We start from the raw sequence: 14841 nt of genomic DNA on the forward strand, positions 1-14841 counted from the left end.
AGCCCGTGAAAATGGGCACCTGGGTCCCTTTTGTTTCCTGTCCTGGGTCTCGTGCTCCTGGCCGGCCCGTCCAGCCCCCACCAAGGCAGCTGCCATCCCCAGAGCCAGGCTGGGCGAGCGTCTGCTGGGGGCCGAGAAAAGCCTTTGAGCTGCACAGCCTCGTGTTTGCCACGTGACCCCTGCCGTGGGGCCGGCTGCCTGCAGTGCCCTCTGCATGGCAGCCCTGGGCTCTGGCCTCGCTCCCGGCCCCCTAAGCCAGGAGCCCCCTAAGCCAGGAGCCCGGCCCGCCTTCTCGCCGGGCCCGCCGGAGCGGCTGTCGCCCCAGCCCCAGCACAGGCTTGCCTGGGCCAAGGAGACGCCGAGGGCTGAGCCGGAGGTGGGAAGGGCCCTGGCCCGGAGCCGCCTGCAGGGACCAGGGCAGGACGAGACCTGGGTCCCGCGGCGAGTGCTCCGCCAGGGGCTAGACAGAGCAGCCTGGGCCGGGCCCCGGGGCAGCGTCCCCCCCCCCCGGAGCAGCGTCCCCCCCCCCGGGGACCCCTGAGCAGCGTCCCCCCCCCCGGGCTCCCCGGAGCAGCGTCCCCCCCCCCCCGGGCTCCCCGGAGCAGCGTCTCCCCCCCCGGAGCAGCGTCCCCCCCCCGGGGACCCCTGAGCAGCGTCGCCCCCCCCCGGGCCCCCGGAGCAGCGGCCCCCCTCCCCCCTGGGCCCCCGGAGCAGCGGCCCCCCTCCCCCCTGGGCCCCCGGAGCAGCGGCCCCCCCCCCGGAGCAGCGGCCCCCCCCCCGGAGCAGCGTCCCCCCCCCGGGCCCCCGGAGCAGCGTCGCCCCCCGGCCATGGGGCTGCGAAGGGGCGGGAGGCAGCCCGGTCCCGGCCTTGGCCCCTGCGGGGAAGGAAGGGGGACCCCGGGCGCTGCGCCCGGCGCTGGCCTGAGGCGCTGAGACCCAGAGCCGAGTCCCCGCCCCCGGGCACTGCCCCACGGACCCCGCCCCCAGCCAGGCCCCGCCCCAGGCCCCGCCCCCGCGAGCCGCTCCGTCACGGGCTGGGATCCCCCGGCGCCCTTCCCGTCATGCCCCGCGCCGCCGCCACTTTGGCCCCGCCTCCCAGAAGGCCCCGCGCAGGCCAAGATGGCGGCGGGGCGAGGCGGCTGAGAGCGAGGCTGGGAACCCCCCCGCCCCCCCGCTATGGGGCCGCGCGTCCTGCTCGCGCTCGGCGCCCTGGCCTGGGGCCTCAGGTGAGCGGGGCCCCCCCGCCTTCCCCAACCTGCCCCCTGCCCGGGCCCCTCCCCACCCCCCCCGCTCGGCCCCCCCAACCTGCCGGGCCCCTCCCCCCCCCAACGTGCCCACCCTGCCCGGGCCCCCCCCCTCTGCCCCCCCTGTCTGGGGCCCTCCCCAACCTGCTCCCCCCGCCTGGCCCCTCCCCGCCGGTCCCCCTCCGCCGTGCCCCCCCTGCCCGGCCCCCCCAACGTGCCCGGGCCCCTCCCCGTCCCCCTGCCCGCCCCCCCCAGCGTGCCCGGGCCCCCCCCGCTTGCCCCCCCTGCCTGGGGCCCTCCCCAGGGCCCGGCCCGGCCCCCCGCCGCCCTCCCCACCCTGCTCAGCCCCCCCTGCTTGGGGAACCTCCGCCGCCCCCCTGCCCAGCCCCACAGGGAGCCCCCTGCCGCCCTCCCCAGGGCCCGGCCCCCCCCGGCCTGGGCCAGCTGGAGCCCCGGGTGCAGGGCGGGGCTGCGGGTTCAGCCTGGCAAACGGGTGGAGCTGCGGCGAAGCCCCTGTGGCTCTGGCAGCCTGTGAGCGGCCCTGGGCCCCCAGGCTGGGCAGGGCCCCCAGGCTGGGCAGGGCCCCCAGGCTGGGCAGGGCCCTGGGGCGGAGCCGCCCCCTTGCTCAGTCCAGGAGCCCCCCGGTTTACTAGGCCGGCCCCTTTCTGATTTCCTTGCAGGCTGGCAGAGGCGACGGTGTCGAGCGAGGCCAAGCGCTCAGGTGGGTGCTGGGGGGGTGCAGCTGCCACGGCGTGGCTAGCGTGCCCATGGTTGTGGGGCCCGGTTCGTGGAGAGCTGGCGCGTCTGGCCTGCAGGGCTCTCGCTGTCTGCGGGGTCAGGGCAGGAGCACGAAAGCCCCCGCCTGCACTGGGCGCTGAGCCCCCCGGGGTGAGCTGCCGGCTGTGGTGCCATAATGCAAATCCTCAGCTCCCCCTCCCCCCCCCCCCCCCCCGGGGATTGATCCTCCCTGTGGGTCTGAGAATCCCAGCAGCGAGTCCCATTTCAGCGAGGATACACGTGCTCCAGACCCGGCTAATTCTCCTGTGTGGGACGGAGATGGTCCTCCAGCAGGGAATGGGGGTGGGTGACTCGCGCTGTGCAGCAAGCTGGGGGCAGAGCCTGGAGCTCCTGGCTCCCCGCCCTAAGTATTGGTGTGACGCAGGCTCCTTTGGTGACATCGCAGGGAGGGGGGAGGCCGTTGGCCAGGAAGTATCAAAGACCCTGTTCTTGGGTGGGGGGGTGCCCTGGTGCATGCTCAGCTGGGGAAGAGTCAGTGTCACTCACGAGCTTGTTAGGCTCAGTGGAAACCTGAGGAGTGCTGACAGTAAAATCTTTCTTCTGCCTGGGAGTCTGCTGCCCTTCCATCTGCAACCTGGCTGCTCGGATTGCAGGCCCTGGGCGGCTGGACTGGGCTCTGAACCTTTCTCCCCTCTCTTCTCAGTGAGCCCGCTGGTGGCCACGCCGTGCTGGCAAGTGGAAGACTTTGTCGTTGTTCAGGATTGTGCCCTGTGCACAACCTTCCAAGCAGTAAGTGTGGAGATGAACTGCCCTGCAGCCAGGTAGCAGGGACCGGGGGGGCTCGCTGACAAGTGGTTACACCCTGCTCTGGTCCCTTGCTTGGGGAGTGCTGAGTGGGATGCACCCTGCCTGGGTCAGGCTGAAGGTTCAGAGTGGGGTGTGGGGGGGGGGAAGGGGACACCAGGTGTCATGTCCCGCAGAGCAGAGACCTCTCAGGACTGGCGGGGGGAATGAAGCATCCCGCCCCACAGAGTGTGTGAACATGGGTTTCGTTTGATTGCAGAAGACGATGCCCGAGTGCAGCATGACTGGCTTCATCGAGCAAATTAGCTGCGCCGTGTCCAAGAAGGAGGAGTACAAGAGGTGAGCCAAGCCCCGGGACCCTGCGGTTCGTCTCGGGCGCAGCATGGGGCAGCTAGGGCTCGCTGGGACAGAGCCTAGGAAGGCATCTAGGGCTCCTGGATGTGGCTGCTTCATGCTGTATCCAGGGCACCTGAGCTCAGGGGGGGCAGCCAGGGCAGTGTTGCTGGAGGGCCCCAAGACTGCACCTAGCATGGCTATAATGGGGCCCGCTGCAGCCAGCCTCCCCTGTAATACAGTGGGGGAGCTCCCAGCATTCACTGCCCAAGCTGCTTGGACTGCCCAGGGCAGCGTGTGCTGGGACCTGCTGCGGTTGCTGCCCGGCCGCGCAGCACTCCTGCCCTTGGCTCGGATCTCGGCCCTGTCAACTCTCTCCTCTCTCTGCAGCTGCCGCTCAGTGGTGACGGAAGCGCGCAGCTTCTGGAAGTTTGAGGGGGCCACGATCTGTGTCGCTGTGGCCTTCGCCCTGTTGGTCATGTACCGCCAGAGGGTGCTGGACAGGAAGGCCCTGGAGAAAGTTCGCAAGCAGATCGAGTCCATTTAGTGTCTGTTGACTCCCAGCAGCCCTGGTGCTGCCCACCTCCTCTGTGTCCTGTGCGGGGAACTGGGGCATGGATGCTAATCCCCTTTCCCGCTCCAGGGAGCTGCAGGAGAAGGGGACGGGCATCAGAGACCGAGATCTGCTGTGTCCTGGCAGAGAGCACCGCGGTTCAGCCAACTCAGAGCCACGCCAAATGCCGCTCTGCTTGCTCCCTGGAGACTCGGCAGCCGGCTGGGTCTCCAGGCACCGGGGATTCCCCTCTGTCCATCTCACCTGCCATGCGGAGGACCAGGGTCCCATCCCTTCTTGGCTCCCTCTTTCCTGCCATCAGTGCACACGAGAAATTCCTTTGTGGCTGGCAGCGCCTGGTGGGATGTGGGGTGTGTGCCCAGTGAGGGCTGCCACCTTGCATCCCTTGGAATTAACACAGCACCCAGCCCTTCTCCTTACGCAGGTTCTGAGACAATAAACCCCGAGCCTGGATGCAGGAGCAGCCTCTGAGCCTGCCAGTGCCGGCTGTCCACCCCGGTGCAGGGAGGGAGGGCTGTTGGTTAATACAGGCCCCAGACTGGGGCGGCCAGCAGGGCGCAGGGGACTTGCTGTCCTGTTACTGCTGGAGCGAAGCATGACCCTGCCTGGCTGAGGGGCAGAGCAGCCCTCAAGCAAAGGAGGGGCGCCCTTGGCAGCAGCTCCTCCGTTCCCTCAGGGTGATGCGTAGTCCCGGGCAGCTGGCTTGTCTGCTCAGGGAGTCCTGCCAGCCCTCTCCCTGCCCTGTGTGCATCCCTCCCATGACCCCAGAACAGCAGGCCAGGTCCTGGCACACACTTCCCTGCTGCTCCGTGCTCATGCCAGGGCTGGTCTCCTGGGCCTCAAAGCTTGTCAAGCTCAGTGCATACAGGCTGATCAGACCAGCCCCATGGCTCTGGTTTAACGAGTGCCAGGATCGGGGGAGAAGTGGGTCCGGTTTCCTTCAGCTGGGTGACGCAGCCGCCTGCAGGGGATGGGGGAGCTGCTCCCCCGAGCTGGCTGTGGGGATCCCTGTGGTAGGAAACTGCTGGGCTGGCCCCTGCCCTGGGAGCCGTGTTGGGCTGATGCTATTACCCCTGCCAGCACAGCGCCTCCTGCAGGCGTAGAAGGAGCTCGGCCAGGCCTCTTGGCACCATTGCGCCCTTTCCCCCAGGAACACCCAGGTTAGCAGCTTCCTTCATGCCCCCATCACCCCAGTTCTATGGCAGCAAGTCACGGTCAAGCCAGTGTCTCTCCCAGCTGAGGGCCTGGAGCTAACAGGCAGGGCAAAGATTTGCCCCGGGGGCCTGGCTATGCCCCATGGACGTAGGGCTTTGATCCGTGACCAGCTCCAGGGGTAAGTCCCAGCATTGATCTCCCGCTCCGCCGGCCCATCTCCTGGGAACCAAGGGTCTTGTCACACTGCGCCCTGCTGCTCTAGTGTGGGCCCCAATTGGCAGCTGAGCCAGAGCCTGGGCACGGGCTGGATGGGGAGGGGATGGAGGAGATGTCTCTGGTGCTGGTACTGGGCGTTAGCTCAGACTGATGCCAGAAGACCAGTGGTCCATGTTCCTGTCCCATCCTGCTGCATGCCCCCTACGGGCAATGATCTGAGCGTGCCAGGGAGCCCACAGCACAGCTGTCACTAATTACCCCCCTTCAAAGGCCAGGGAACCATGCCCCCTGCAGGTGGGTTCCCTCCAGCGCAGGCTGGGGCCAGCTCCTCCTAAACGCCCTAGACTAGAGTAGCATTTTTTAAAGTGCTGAGTGTCGCCTGCTCGCAGCTGCACCTCAGTCCTCGTGAAGGGCGAGGGGGGTGAAAGCTCCCAGCCGTGTTCTCTGGGCTGCCTGGGCTAACAGCAGGGTGTGGGCAGCCCTGCATGGGGACCGACGAGACGAATGAGTGGATGTTTAGGAGCTTCCCAGCAGCCTGCTTGTCGCTGCCCCAGCCTGGGCTGGGGTCTGGAGAGCCATTTAACCATCCCCTCCCATGAGCTGGCCCGTCTCCGGCATTACCGGCCGGGAAGCGTCCTGGTGCATGGAAGGTGCAGGGGGCCAAACCCTCCCTGGGGTGCCCCGAACATCGGCAGGGAGGGGAGCGTGTGGGTGCCGCTGAGCAGGCAGCTGCAGTGCTAATTGGGAGCTGGGAGGCAGGCTTGTCTCCTGGGGCTGCCCGTGAGCTGAGGGATGTTCTGTGTCACTGCTCCGGGTGGGCCTGGCCTCCCACGCGCCCAGCTGCTCCCCACTCCTGGTGGAGAGCAGCCCAGTGCACTGCTGCACAGCACCCTCCAACCTCCCCCCAGCAGAGCACCCCACAACCATCGCTGGGGCTGGGCCAGGACCCCCTGACGGAGCAACAGCAGGAGCCCCCCCGGTGCAGTTAGTGTCGCTCACTGGGTGACTGGCCCAGGGAGGTGCCCGGCCAGCCCTGCAGGGCTCCTGCTGCTCCCCATGAGGGGAGAGTTACAGCTCACGGCTCCCTCCTGTTCCGGTCCCTGCAGTGCTGCCCCGGGGCCGAGCCCTGTTCGGTTGCTCTGTTGGTCTGAGGTGACTGACCCTTGGTGCCAGGCTGGTTCCTCTCCCCAGCAACGCCAGGCTCCAGAGCCGGTGCCCTGGGACCCACTGCTGCCATGGGATCTCTGGGGCAGACCCAGGCCTGGCAGTTCCCAAAAGCAGGCAGCAGGCTGGCTCGAATCCTCCCTTCCGCTTTCCCTCAAATCTAGTCACACTGAGGTCTTGGCTCGCTGGGGAGGTGTCGCCTGCCTGCTAGAAAGAAGCTGTAGGTGGCCACGCTTGGCTTAGCTCGAACAGTCAGGGTTTATTTTCTTCAAAAGGCTTTTACAAAACTGAATGGAACCAGGAATGTCATTAAAAAACCTTTCAATGCAATGGTTTGATTTGGCTGTAAGGTCGAGGCCTCTGGCTAAGGGGGCAAGTGGTGGGGGAGCCAGGCGAGCAGCGGGGTGTGCTAGGGGGCTGCAGGCAGCAACTGAAAGAAGACAAAACCCGTGGCCCTGGTTTCATCATCTCATGGGTGACGTGCAAGCGGCCGAGCAGCACCCCTGGGAAGTGGGGGGCTGGAGGAGCAGGAGGCTGGGCTCAGGCACCTGAATCCCTCGTGGGGCTTCAGCCCTGCTAAGTGCTTTAGGGACCGGGGCAAGTAGTAGCCCCCTGGAGCAGTCGGATAAGGGTGCACACGGGCCTAGGTCTTGGCAGGGTTGGGGCCCTGGGCATAGAGCTGGTTCAGCTGTGCTGAGTGCAGGCTGCTCACAGCTGGATTTAGGAGTCTGATTGCAGGAGCCCATGTTTCGAAGTGTCCCCCTCTCGGTGCTGGAGGGGACTTGGAGGCTGGGCCATGGTGGCCGGGAGGGGGGTGGCTCTGCGGGCCGGAGGGCAGCAGGGCCGAGTGGTGCCAGGGGGGGCTGTGGCCACGTCTCCGTAGTCCAAAGGGCAGCTGCAGCCTGCTCTGCTGCCAAGGTGGGGGCGGGCGTGTGCCCGGCACCTGGGGCTGCCCTGGAGACCGCAGGAGACCCCAGCCCTGCGGCAGCCTCCTGGGGCAGACGCTGGCCATGCCACGGTCTCTCACCACCCCCTTACTCCGGGCTCTGCTGAGTGGCGTGGCCATGGCCGGCCGGCCTGGCTCCCCGCCCAGGTGGAGCGGAGGCATGTGCAGCATGACGCACGGCAGCGTGGGAAGGTGATCTGCGGCTGGGGTCCCTCGCAGGCAGCGGCTACAGGCACTTGAGGAGGAAGGAGTTGCAGGTGGCTCCGCGGGGGCAGTCGCACAGCCTGCCGATGCGGGCCCCCTTCTTCACCGCGCACGCCTGGCCCATGGAGCACTGCGGGGACAAGGGAGGCACAGCTGAAGGGCGGGGCTGTGCCAGCGGGCAGCACTTGGAAACAAGGCTCCCCCCGGCAGGTGCCTTTTGACCCTGTGGTTACAGCCGGGCCCCTGAAACCCCTCTGGGCAGCAGGGTCTCGGGGGGTCAGTATGATCCCCCCTGCGGGGCAGGGGCTGTATGCGGGCCTGCAGCTCCCTGGGGGAGCAAAGGCTGGGCACTGGCTGCCCAAGTGGGGGCTGGGCCCGATCCCAGCGTTGGCACCTCTGGTTAATTGCCAGAAGCAACAGACTCTGGGTCCCGCTGCTGCCCCAGCCAGATCTGTGGCCGTACCGCATCAGCCCCCTCAGCGCGGCCGGGGGTAAGGCTGTGGCGCTGGTGGCATAAGGCTGAGGTGCCAGGGGCTGCCCTGGGAGCTGGGCCCTCTGTGTTAAGAGGAATCCCACCTCCCTGGAGCAGAGAGGGGCACCCTTGCTGCTGAGCCCAGCCCACCCCCAGAGGCCTCGCCCAGCGCCGGGCGTGGCTGGGTCAGTGAAGCCAGGGGAGGAGAGCAGGGGCGACAGCTGTTTGAGGGCAGCGTGAGCTCAGAGCCAAGCCCTTCCAGCTGCACCAAGAACAGCAGCTCCCGGGTGAGCATCAGCCCACGCTGCTGGGAGAGGCAGCCCCCTCGCGGAAGGAGGCACCTCAGGCTGGCGGGCACAGCGGGTGCTGCAGGTTCTGGCCACGGGTCTCCCGTTGCCATGCGAAGGTGCAGAGAAGGGCAAGGAAAATGATCAGGGAGTGGAACAGCTTCCGCAGGAGGAGAGAGTATAAAGCCTGGGGCTGTTCAGGTTGGAAGAGAGCCGACTCGGGGGCGAGGACAGAGGGCTGTGACTCAGGGCTGGTGTGTGGGGAAAGTGGCAAGGGAAGTGTCATTTACCCCTTCACGTAACACGGACCCAGCGTCACCCGGCGAGATGACTCGGCAGCAGCCTTAGAACAAACCTAAGGAGGCTTCTTCTCCACCCAATAGCGCCTGGAGCACTCGTCAGCAGGGGTGTTGTGAAGCCCCAAAGTATCACTGGGATCAAAGGAGAATTCATGGGGGCAGCTCCATCAATGGCTGTTTGCCAAGACGGCCAGGGACGCAGCCCCATGCTCTGGACGTCCCTAAACCTCTGACTGCCAGAAGCTGGGACTGGACGATGGGACGGATCACTCGAGAATCACCTGTTCTGGTCCTTCCCTGTGAAGCACCTGGCACCGGCCCGCCAGCAACAGGACACTGGGCCAGCTGGCCCGTCGGTGTGCCCCGGTATGCCGTGGAAATCAAGGGGGGGCAGCAGCTTTGGAATGAGGGGGAAGGCAAAGACGTGACCTTTCCCCATCATTCTAATGGCTCCAAAATGCTCCTGTCTGGCTCTGCTGGGGCAGGGGGAGGGCCCCCACCACACCCACCCTGTGCCTAGACTGCTAAAACAAACCCTTGGCCTGGAGTGCGGCTGGTCACTGACCGGTCCCCAGGGAGCACAGCAGGGCCGCACGGGGGCCCACCAGCCAGGGAGCTGCGCCGGGCCTGCACCTGGAAGAGGAACGAGCAGCAAACTCCGCTGGGCAGGCGGAGAAATGGAAGCGCAGAACTGCTGGGCACTGGGCTTGCCCAGCTGGGGCGTTCGTTACCCACGTGGATCCTTTAGCCACGGAATCAGAACGGGCCGGGGCAGCCCCGGATGGTACCTTGGGGACTTGGTTATATTTCTTCTCCCAGGTGGAAATCCTCTTGCTCTGCAGTTTCTCCAGCACGTCCTGCAGCTCCTCCAGCTGGGTGTGGTGTGGGACAAGGAGAAGGAGGAAGGTGAGTGCAAAGCCCTGCCCCCAGGGCTGGCTGGGGGGAGCTGGCCTGCTGGAAATTGCTGCTTTGCTAAAGGAGTGGGTGTGACAGGTAGTTACCCTGCCCCCTCCCTCCGCCTGATCTGGGCATTGCCGGGAGCTCTGATTCAGAGCTCCCAGCTTCACCCTCTCGTGAAACTGACACAGCCATTTGGGGGGCAGAGAACTGACTGCCCAGTCCCTCTCCCCGCTGTTCCCCTTTGCAGCAGCCAGTCCCACCCAGCTTTTCACATGGGAGCACAGGGACTGGCTGCCAAGCTCGGCCGCCCGGCTGTGACCCTGGCCAGCACCAGCTGCTTCAGAGGAAAAAGCAAGAACCCCGCAGTGATGGGGTGACGCTGCCCCCCCCCCCCCCCCATTGGGTGTCCTCCTGGCCTCTAAGAGTCTTTTCCTCCCGGGTGTGCATCGGGGCTGCCCTGCCCTTCTCCAGACTCTCTGAGCCTTCGGGGCCATGAGAGAGCCCAGGGTGGCACCGGGAGGCGCGTGTCTGCAAAGACACAGGCAGCCAGGTTTGGGTGAATGCCCTGGCCCGTGGGAGACACTGGGGGCCATGCCCGTGCCAGGCCGGAGACAGGAACTCACCAGTTGTTTCTCTTGCGGCTGGTACGAGTGTTTCAGGGGAAAGTCCTGGGGTAGCCGGGCGTTCACATCTGCCTGCTGGTGGGCCAGGAGAGCCAGGCAGAGCAGGAGCATGGTGGGTCGCTGCATGGTGGGGAATCAGTGGGGAGCTGTGCTCGGCGCTGGGGCAGGACGGGTGCCTGCTGCCAATGTGCCTCTCCACGCGCAGAGTGAGACTGGCCTGGCAAGCAGCGCGCCCAGCCCACGCACTGGGAGGGGGCTGCGGCTTGATAGGCTGGGGGCACACGGCAGGGACTGGTCCTGAGACCTCCTCTCCCATTGAGGGGGCGGGGGTTGCTGCCAGACAGGCTGCGGCTGAGTTAGGATGAATGGAGGAATCAGGGGGGTGGGGGCGGCTGGAGCCAGGCGGCCGAGAGGCCGTTAATATTGATGAGAGTTACAGTGTGTTTGGCGAAGAAGAGGGGGATTAAATGTAACGAATCCCTCGTCTGCCAGCTCCTGAGGGCTCCCCCCGGCAACCAGCAGCAACATCTCTCTCAGTGTCTGTCTGTCCCCCCACGCCCGTCTATCCAGCTAATCTCGGTGTCTGGGTATCTATCCCCTCAGTGCTCATCCGTCTGTCGGCAGAGCGCTCTGGCTGGGCCCATGTGCATTCATCTAGCTAATCCCAGCCTCTGGCTGGCGTCCCCGGGGCTCCAGCTCTCGGCTCGGCCGTGTCTACCTCTCCATCCTGGTGACAGTTTGAGCTCGGGCCAAATCCCTTCGGCCTGGGCCGGGAGCTCGGCGATTGCTCAGCACCTGAGCAGAGAGGAGGCGTCTGGCTGCCGGGGCTCTCCCTGGACCCGCTCTTTGTCCGTTTGCTGCGGGGCTTGGAGCCAGCGTGGGGACAATGGACCCTTCCCTGCTTGGTTCGGCCCCAGGACAGATAAAATCCTGACCCAGCTGTGCTTGACTTTGCCAGGTGGGCATCTGCTGGGCAGCTTTACCCTGGCCCGTGTCAGAATTGGCCTGTGGGCACAGGGCCTGGGCCCCGTTTGCAGCTGTCCAGTGGAACCAGGTGATAAGTTCTTGCTGCAGACTGGGGGGGTCCCCGAATGCACCCCGTCGCAAGGTTACACGCTAACACTTGTGCCTCTGGCAGCTGCTGCCCTCCCATGCCATGAGCAGGGCTGCTGGCATCTGGGCACCTTGGAGCCGCCAGCCCCTGCCAGGCTCTGGACAGATGCTGACTGCGCTGGGTGCTCCAGAGCTTTAGGCTTTTCCCTCTAAGCCACCGGAGGAGGCTCTGCCCTGAGCCAGGAGCTTGGCAGCTTCCCGCCCGCTGCCTAAGGAGCTGGGCTGGGGGTCAGGGCACCTGCCCTGCTGGGGATGGACCAGTCCCTGCCCCTCTGCCCTGCTCTGGCTGTGAGCGCTTGGGGGCAGGGCCTGGCCTCGCCTGGCACAATGGCCCGAAGCTCAGTCGTGCCCCTCGCTCGGGTAATGTAAGCGTGAGAGCATGAGTCCAGCTCTGGGCGGACGGGGCCCGGGGCAGCACCCGAGCTGGGCCCAGGCCGGTACGAGCATCACAGCACCTAGCCAGGACGCCCGGGGTGAATGGGATCCCAACGCCACAGTTACACCAGGGGGGAATTTAGCCCAGTGATTTTTCCACCAGCCCAGCCAAACCCCACCCTCCTTGTTAAAAAGATCCCTCCCTAACAATTCCCCTCCCTGCTTCCCATCCCCCGGCGCCTGGCGTTCCTTCACCCCACACCCTAGTCCTGCACCCCCAGGCAGCCGGATCTTTGGCCCCTCGGCCACAAACCTGGCACTACGAGTGCCAAGACTAGGCCTGGCCCAGTCCTGTGCCTAGGAGAGCTGAGTCCTTTCCCCAGGCGGGGCCCCTGGGAGCCCCCACCGAGCACCCCCCTCCCTGCCAGCCCTGGCACCAGGTCTCAGGCCGGTCTCTGCTCCAGAGCACGTGGGGCTGGACCCCCCTCCAGTCCTGCCCTCACTCACACAGGGGGTGTGGCCTGGCTTCTGGGATGCTGGCGCTGGAGAATCAGGTCTCAGGGGGGCCCCAGCTCAGCTCCCCGCATGGCTCTGGGCAGCCAGTGGGATCCCGTGGCAGGCGGATTCCCACTGGGGGTGGGGGCTTTTAATGCTCTCTGGAGGTTAGCCCGGCTCCTGCCTGGCACCCGCTGCCCCGCCCATCCCCGTGAGCTCACACTGGATTTGTGCCCAGTGCTGTGGGGAGGTAGGGGCCTGCCAGCTCCCCCCACATGCAGCAGGTGGATCTGAGGTGTCATGGGGGGTTGGGAGGCCCTGGGCAGCGCCCGGCATAATGGGGCGGGGGGGGGGAGAAACCCTGCCCCAGCCCTGCCCCGCCAGCCTGGCATCGCTGCGCGAATTCTCCCCAGGTGCTAACAGGTGCCTTGCTGCTCACAAGCTGCTAGAACGAGTCACTCTCCAAATTGACCCCCCGAGTATGAGGCGCTGGCCCAAGGGAACCCCCGCTCCCCACACTGGCCCAGCGCCAGCCCCCTCCATGAATCCAAATCAGCAGAGCCCTGAGCCCTGTCCCCCGCTTCGTGCGCCATGTGGCAGGTTATGTAAGTGATGGACAAGCAGCGCTAATCCCCCCCCCCGTAATCCTGCCAGTCTGCACTGGGATTAACCACAGCCGGGGGGGCAGCTTCCTGCGGCTCGTCAGCTGCCTGGGCAGGGCTGGCCGGGGGCAGGGGGTGACCCGGCAGCGCCCCGGGGTGGCTGACGGGGGAGTGGCACCAACGGAGGCTGGAAGCGGGGGTTGGGGGCTCACAGCCGGGGATGAGGAGAAAAGGGGCTTGGTGGCCCCCAAGGGAGGAGGGGAGAGGTGGATGAGTCTGTGCGGAAGCCTCAACGAAAAGCCATTAATACTAATCTGCCTCCCGCTGCCGGGGAGGGGCTCCAGAGGTGGGCTAGCAGGGGGCTGTGGGTTGAGATTGAGGGGCACCATCAGAGTGGGGGCTGGGCGAGCAGGGGGCTAGACCCCCCCCATGGGGCTAGAACTTGGGGGCTCAGCTGGAGCAGACCAATCACGATGGCGCCTGGGAAGATCCAGTGCCACCCCCTTCACCCTCAGCCCCGGCTTCGCGGTTCAGGGGCTTTCGCAGAGTGGCCACATGGGGCCACGGCGCTGGGCAGAATTCACCAGGGGTCGGGGGGATTTCTTTGGTCTCTGCAAGAGACGTGAGTCTGTCACCATTACACCCAGCTGTCCAAGCAGCCGGGAACCCCCCTGGGCACCTGAGCATCTGGGTACCCCCGGGCCCCTGCGTAGGCGGGGATCCTCCAGGGCAGCAGTTCTCAAACTTCATTGCACCACGACCCCCCTTCTGATAACAAAAATTACTACATGACCCCAGGAGGGGGGCCAAAGTCTAGGCCCAGGGCTGCCCCAGCTGCCTGCAGGGAGAAGCCTTTTGGTGAGGGGTAACGGGCCCTGGCTGGGCAGGGGTGTTGGGCTGCCCTGACCAGCGATGTGAGTTCGCCTCATCCTGGGGCCGGGGGGGCGGGGGGGGGTGCAGTGTATGTGTGAATGCATGAGTGTGCATCGGGGGGGCTGCGCCGCTGGGTCCTGGGGAGGGGCGCCCTCTGATTTGCTGCCCTGCGCTGTGATAAATGGCTGAAGCAGCACCCCCACTTCCTGGGGGGTGTTGGCCCCGGCCAGGCGCCTGGCACAGGCCCAGTTCCAAGGCCCCCCCCCCCCCCCCCCCGAGCAGTGTCTGGGAAGCCGCCCCATTGGCGCAGGGCTGAGGTTCGGGGCTCCCTGAGCAGCATCTCGCCCACGTGGACGGAAATCTCCTTCCCTGAGTGACGCAAACGCCCGGGGGCTCAGAGCAGGCAAGCGTGGGGGGAGGGGGGGCTGTCGGAGGGGAGCACAGGGGGCCCCGGCTGCAGCTTCTAACAGCTCAGCTGTGTGGAAATGAGCCTGGTGCTGTGGCCTGGCCTCTCCCTGTGTGTCGGCACCGACAGCGGGGCAGGTGGGTGCCGAGGGCCCCAGATCCCAAGGCCCCACGGTGGGGCACGAGGCCGGCAGCAGGGCTCAGGGCAGGGACAATGAGCCCCTGACAGCCTTGGCCCGGTAAGCCCCTGAGATGTCTTTTGCAGGGGTTGAGTGGCCCGATGGGCTCCGTGCACGCGGCTCCCAGAGCCCCTGACCCCGGCTGCTCCGTGGCCACAAGTCCCCGCTGGACACCCAGTGCAGGCAGGCCCGGGGCTGGGGCACTCGGGAGGCAGCTGGAGGAGGCGGGCGGAGGCTGGCACTGTTCGCTCGTGGCAATCTCCGTGTAGAGCCAACCTCCCGCGGCTGGGCCCTCACCCTGCTCAGCCCATCAGCCAAGCCCTGGGAGGGCCGGAGCCCGCCCAGTCGCTCACAGGTGGGGCCGGCCTCGGGTGAGGCAGCTCCCGGGCCCCGGTCCCTCCAGCAGCACCAGGAGGGCACAGGGCCCTGCCCAGCCGCGCAGAAAGGAGGGGGTTCAGCACGGCTACCCAAGCTAGGGGCTGGGGGACGCAGTGGGGGGACGCTCCCCTGGCAGGCCGTGCTGACCCCAAAGCCTCGGGGGCCCTGCGCTGCAGGGTGTGGGGGAGGGGCGCTGCGATTCGATGTGAAATGAGCCCCTGGCAGGCCGGGGCTTCCCTCGCCCGGTGCCTCAGCCCTGGCTCCAGGGCTCGTAGCTCCGCTTGGAGCTGATGCTTCTCTTCACTTCTGGGCCCAGCATGTTGTGTATGTTGCTGCTGAACAGCTGCCGAGGCCCACCCCAGAGGCAGCTGCATTTCCAGGCGAGGTGAAGCAAACTCCATGTTTCTGCAGAGCCTGTTAGGTGCTTTGAGATCCTCAGAGCAACATGTGCTCATTCTCCGC

The 14841-nt window shown here is 66.6% G+C and overlaps 2 protein-coding genes across 4 annotated transcripts; one reads left to right on the plus strand and one right to left on the minus strand.

Annotated features, from left to right (window-relative positions):
• The first annotated feature begins 1004 nt into the window (after window positions 1–1004).
• On the plus strand, window positions 1005–6558 carry JTB (jumping translocation breakpoint). The gene is made up of 5 exons (XM_037883038.2): window positions 1005–1226; window positions 1925–1965; window positions 2686–2771; window positions 3046–3125; window positions 3510–6558. The coding sequence occupies exons 1-5, from the start codon at window positions 1177–1179 to the stop codon at window positions 3664–3666; spliced, it is 414 nt and encodes a 137-aa protein (XP_037738966.1). The 5' UTR covers window positions 1005–1176; the 3' UTR covers window positions 3667–6558.
• LOC102946656 (cocaine- and amphetamine-regulated transcript protein) lies at window positions 6463–10227 on the minus strand. 3 transcript variants are annotated; one of them, XM_043535253.1, is made up of 4 exons: window positions 9960–10213; window positions 9225–9308; window positions 7363–7508; window positions 6463–7325 (listed from the first exon to the last, which is right to left on the minus strand). In XM_043535253.1, exons 1-3 carry the CDS (start codon window positions 10083–10085, stop codon window positions 7401–7403), a joined length of 318 nt encoding a protein of 105 aa, XP_043391188.1. In that variant the 5' UTR covers window positions 10086–10213; the 3' UTR covers window positions 6463–7325; window positions 7363–7400. The 3 variants fall into 3 exon arrangements, with proteins under 3 accessions (XP_043391188.1, XP_037738967.1, XP_043391189.1); XM_037883039.2 differs by having other exon boundaries at window positions 6463–7508; window positions 9960–10227; XM_043535254.1 differs by having other exon boundaries at window positions 6463–7508; window positions 9172–9308; window positions 9960–10227.
• Between the last annotated feature and the right edge of the window lie 4614 nt (window positions 10228–14841).

This window comes from Chelonia mydas, chromosome 24, assembly GCF_015237465.2.
Source record: "Chelonia mydas isolate rCheMyd1 chromosome 24, rCheMyd1.pri.v2, whole genome shotgun sequence".
In the NCBI taxonomy this organism is placed as follows: Eukaryota; Metazoa; Chordata; order Testudines; family Cheloniidae; genus Chelonia; species Chelonia mydas.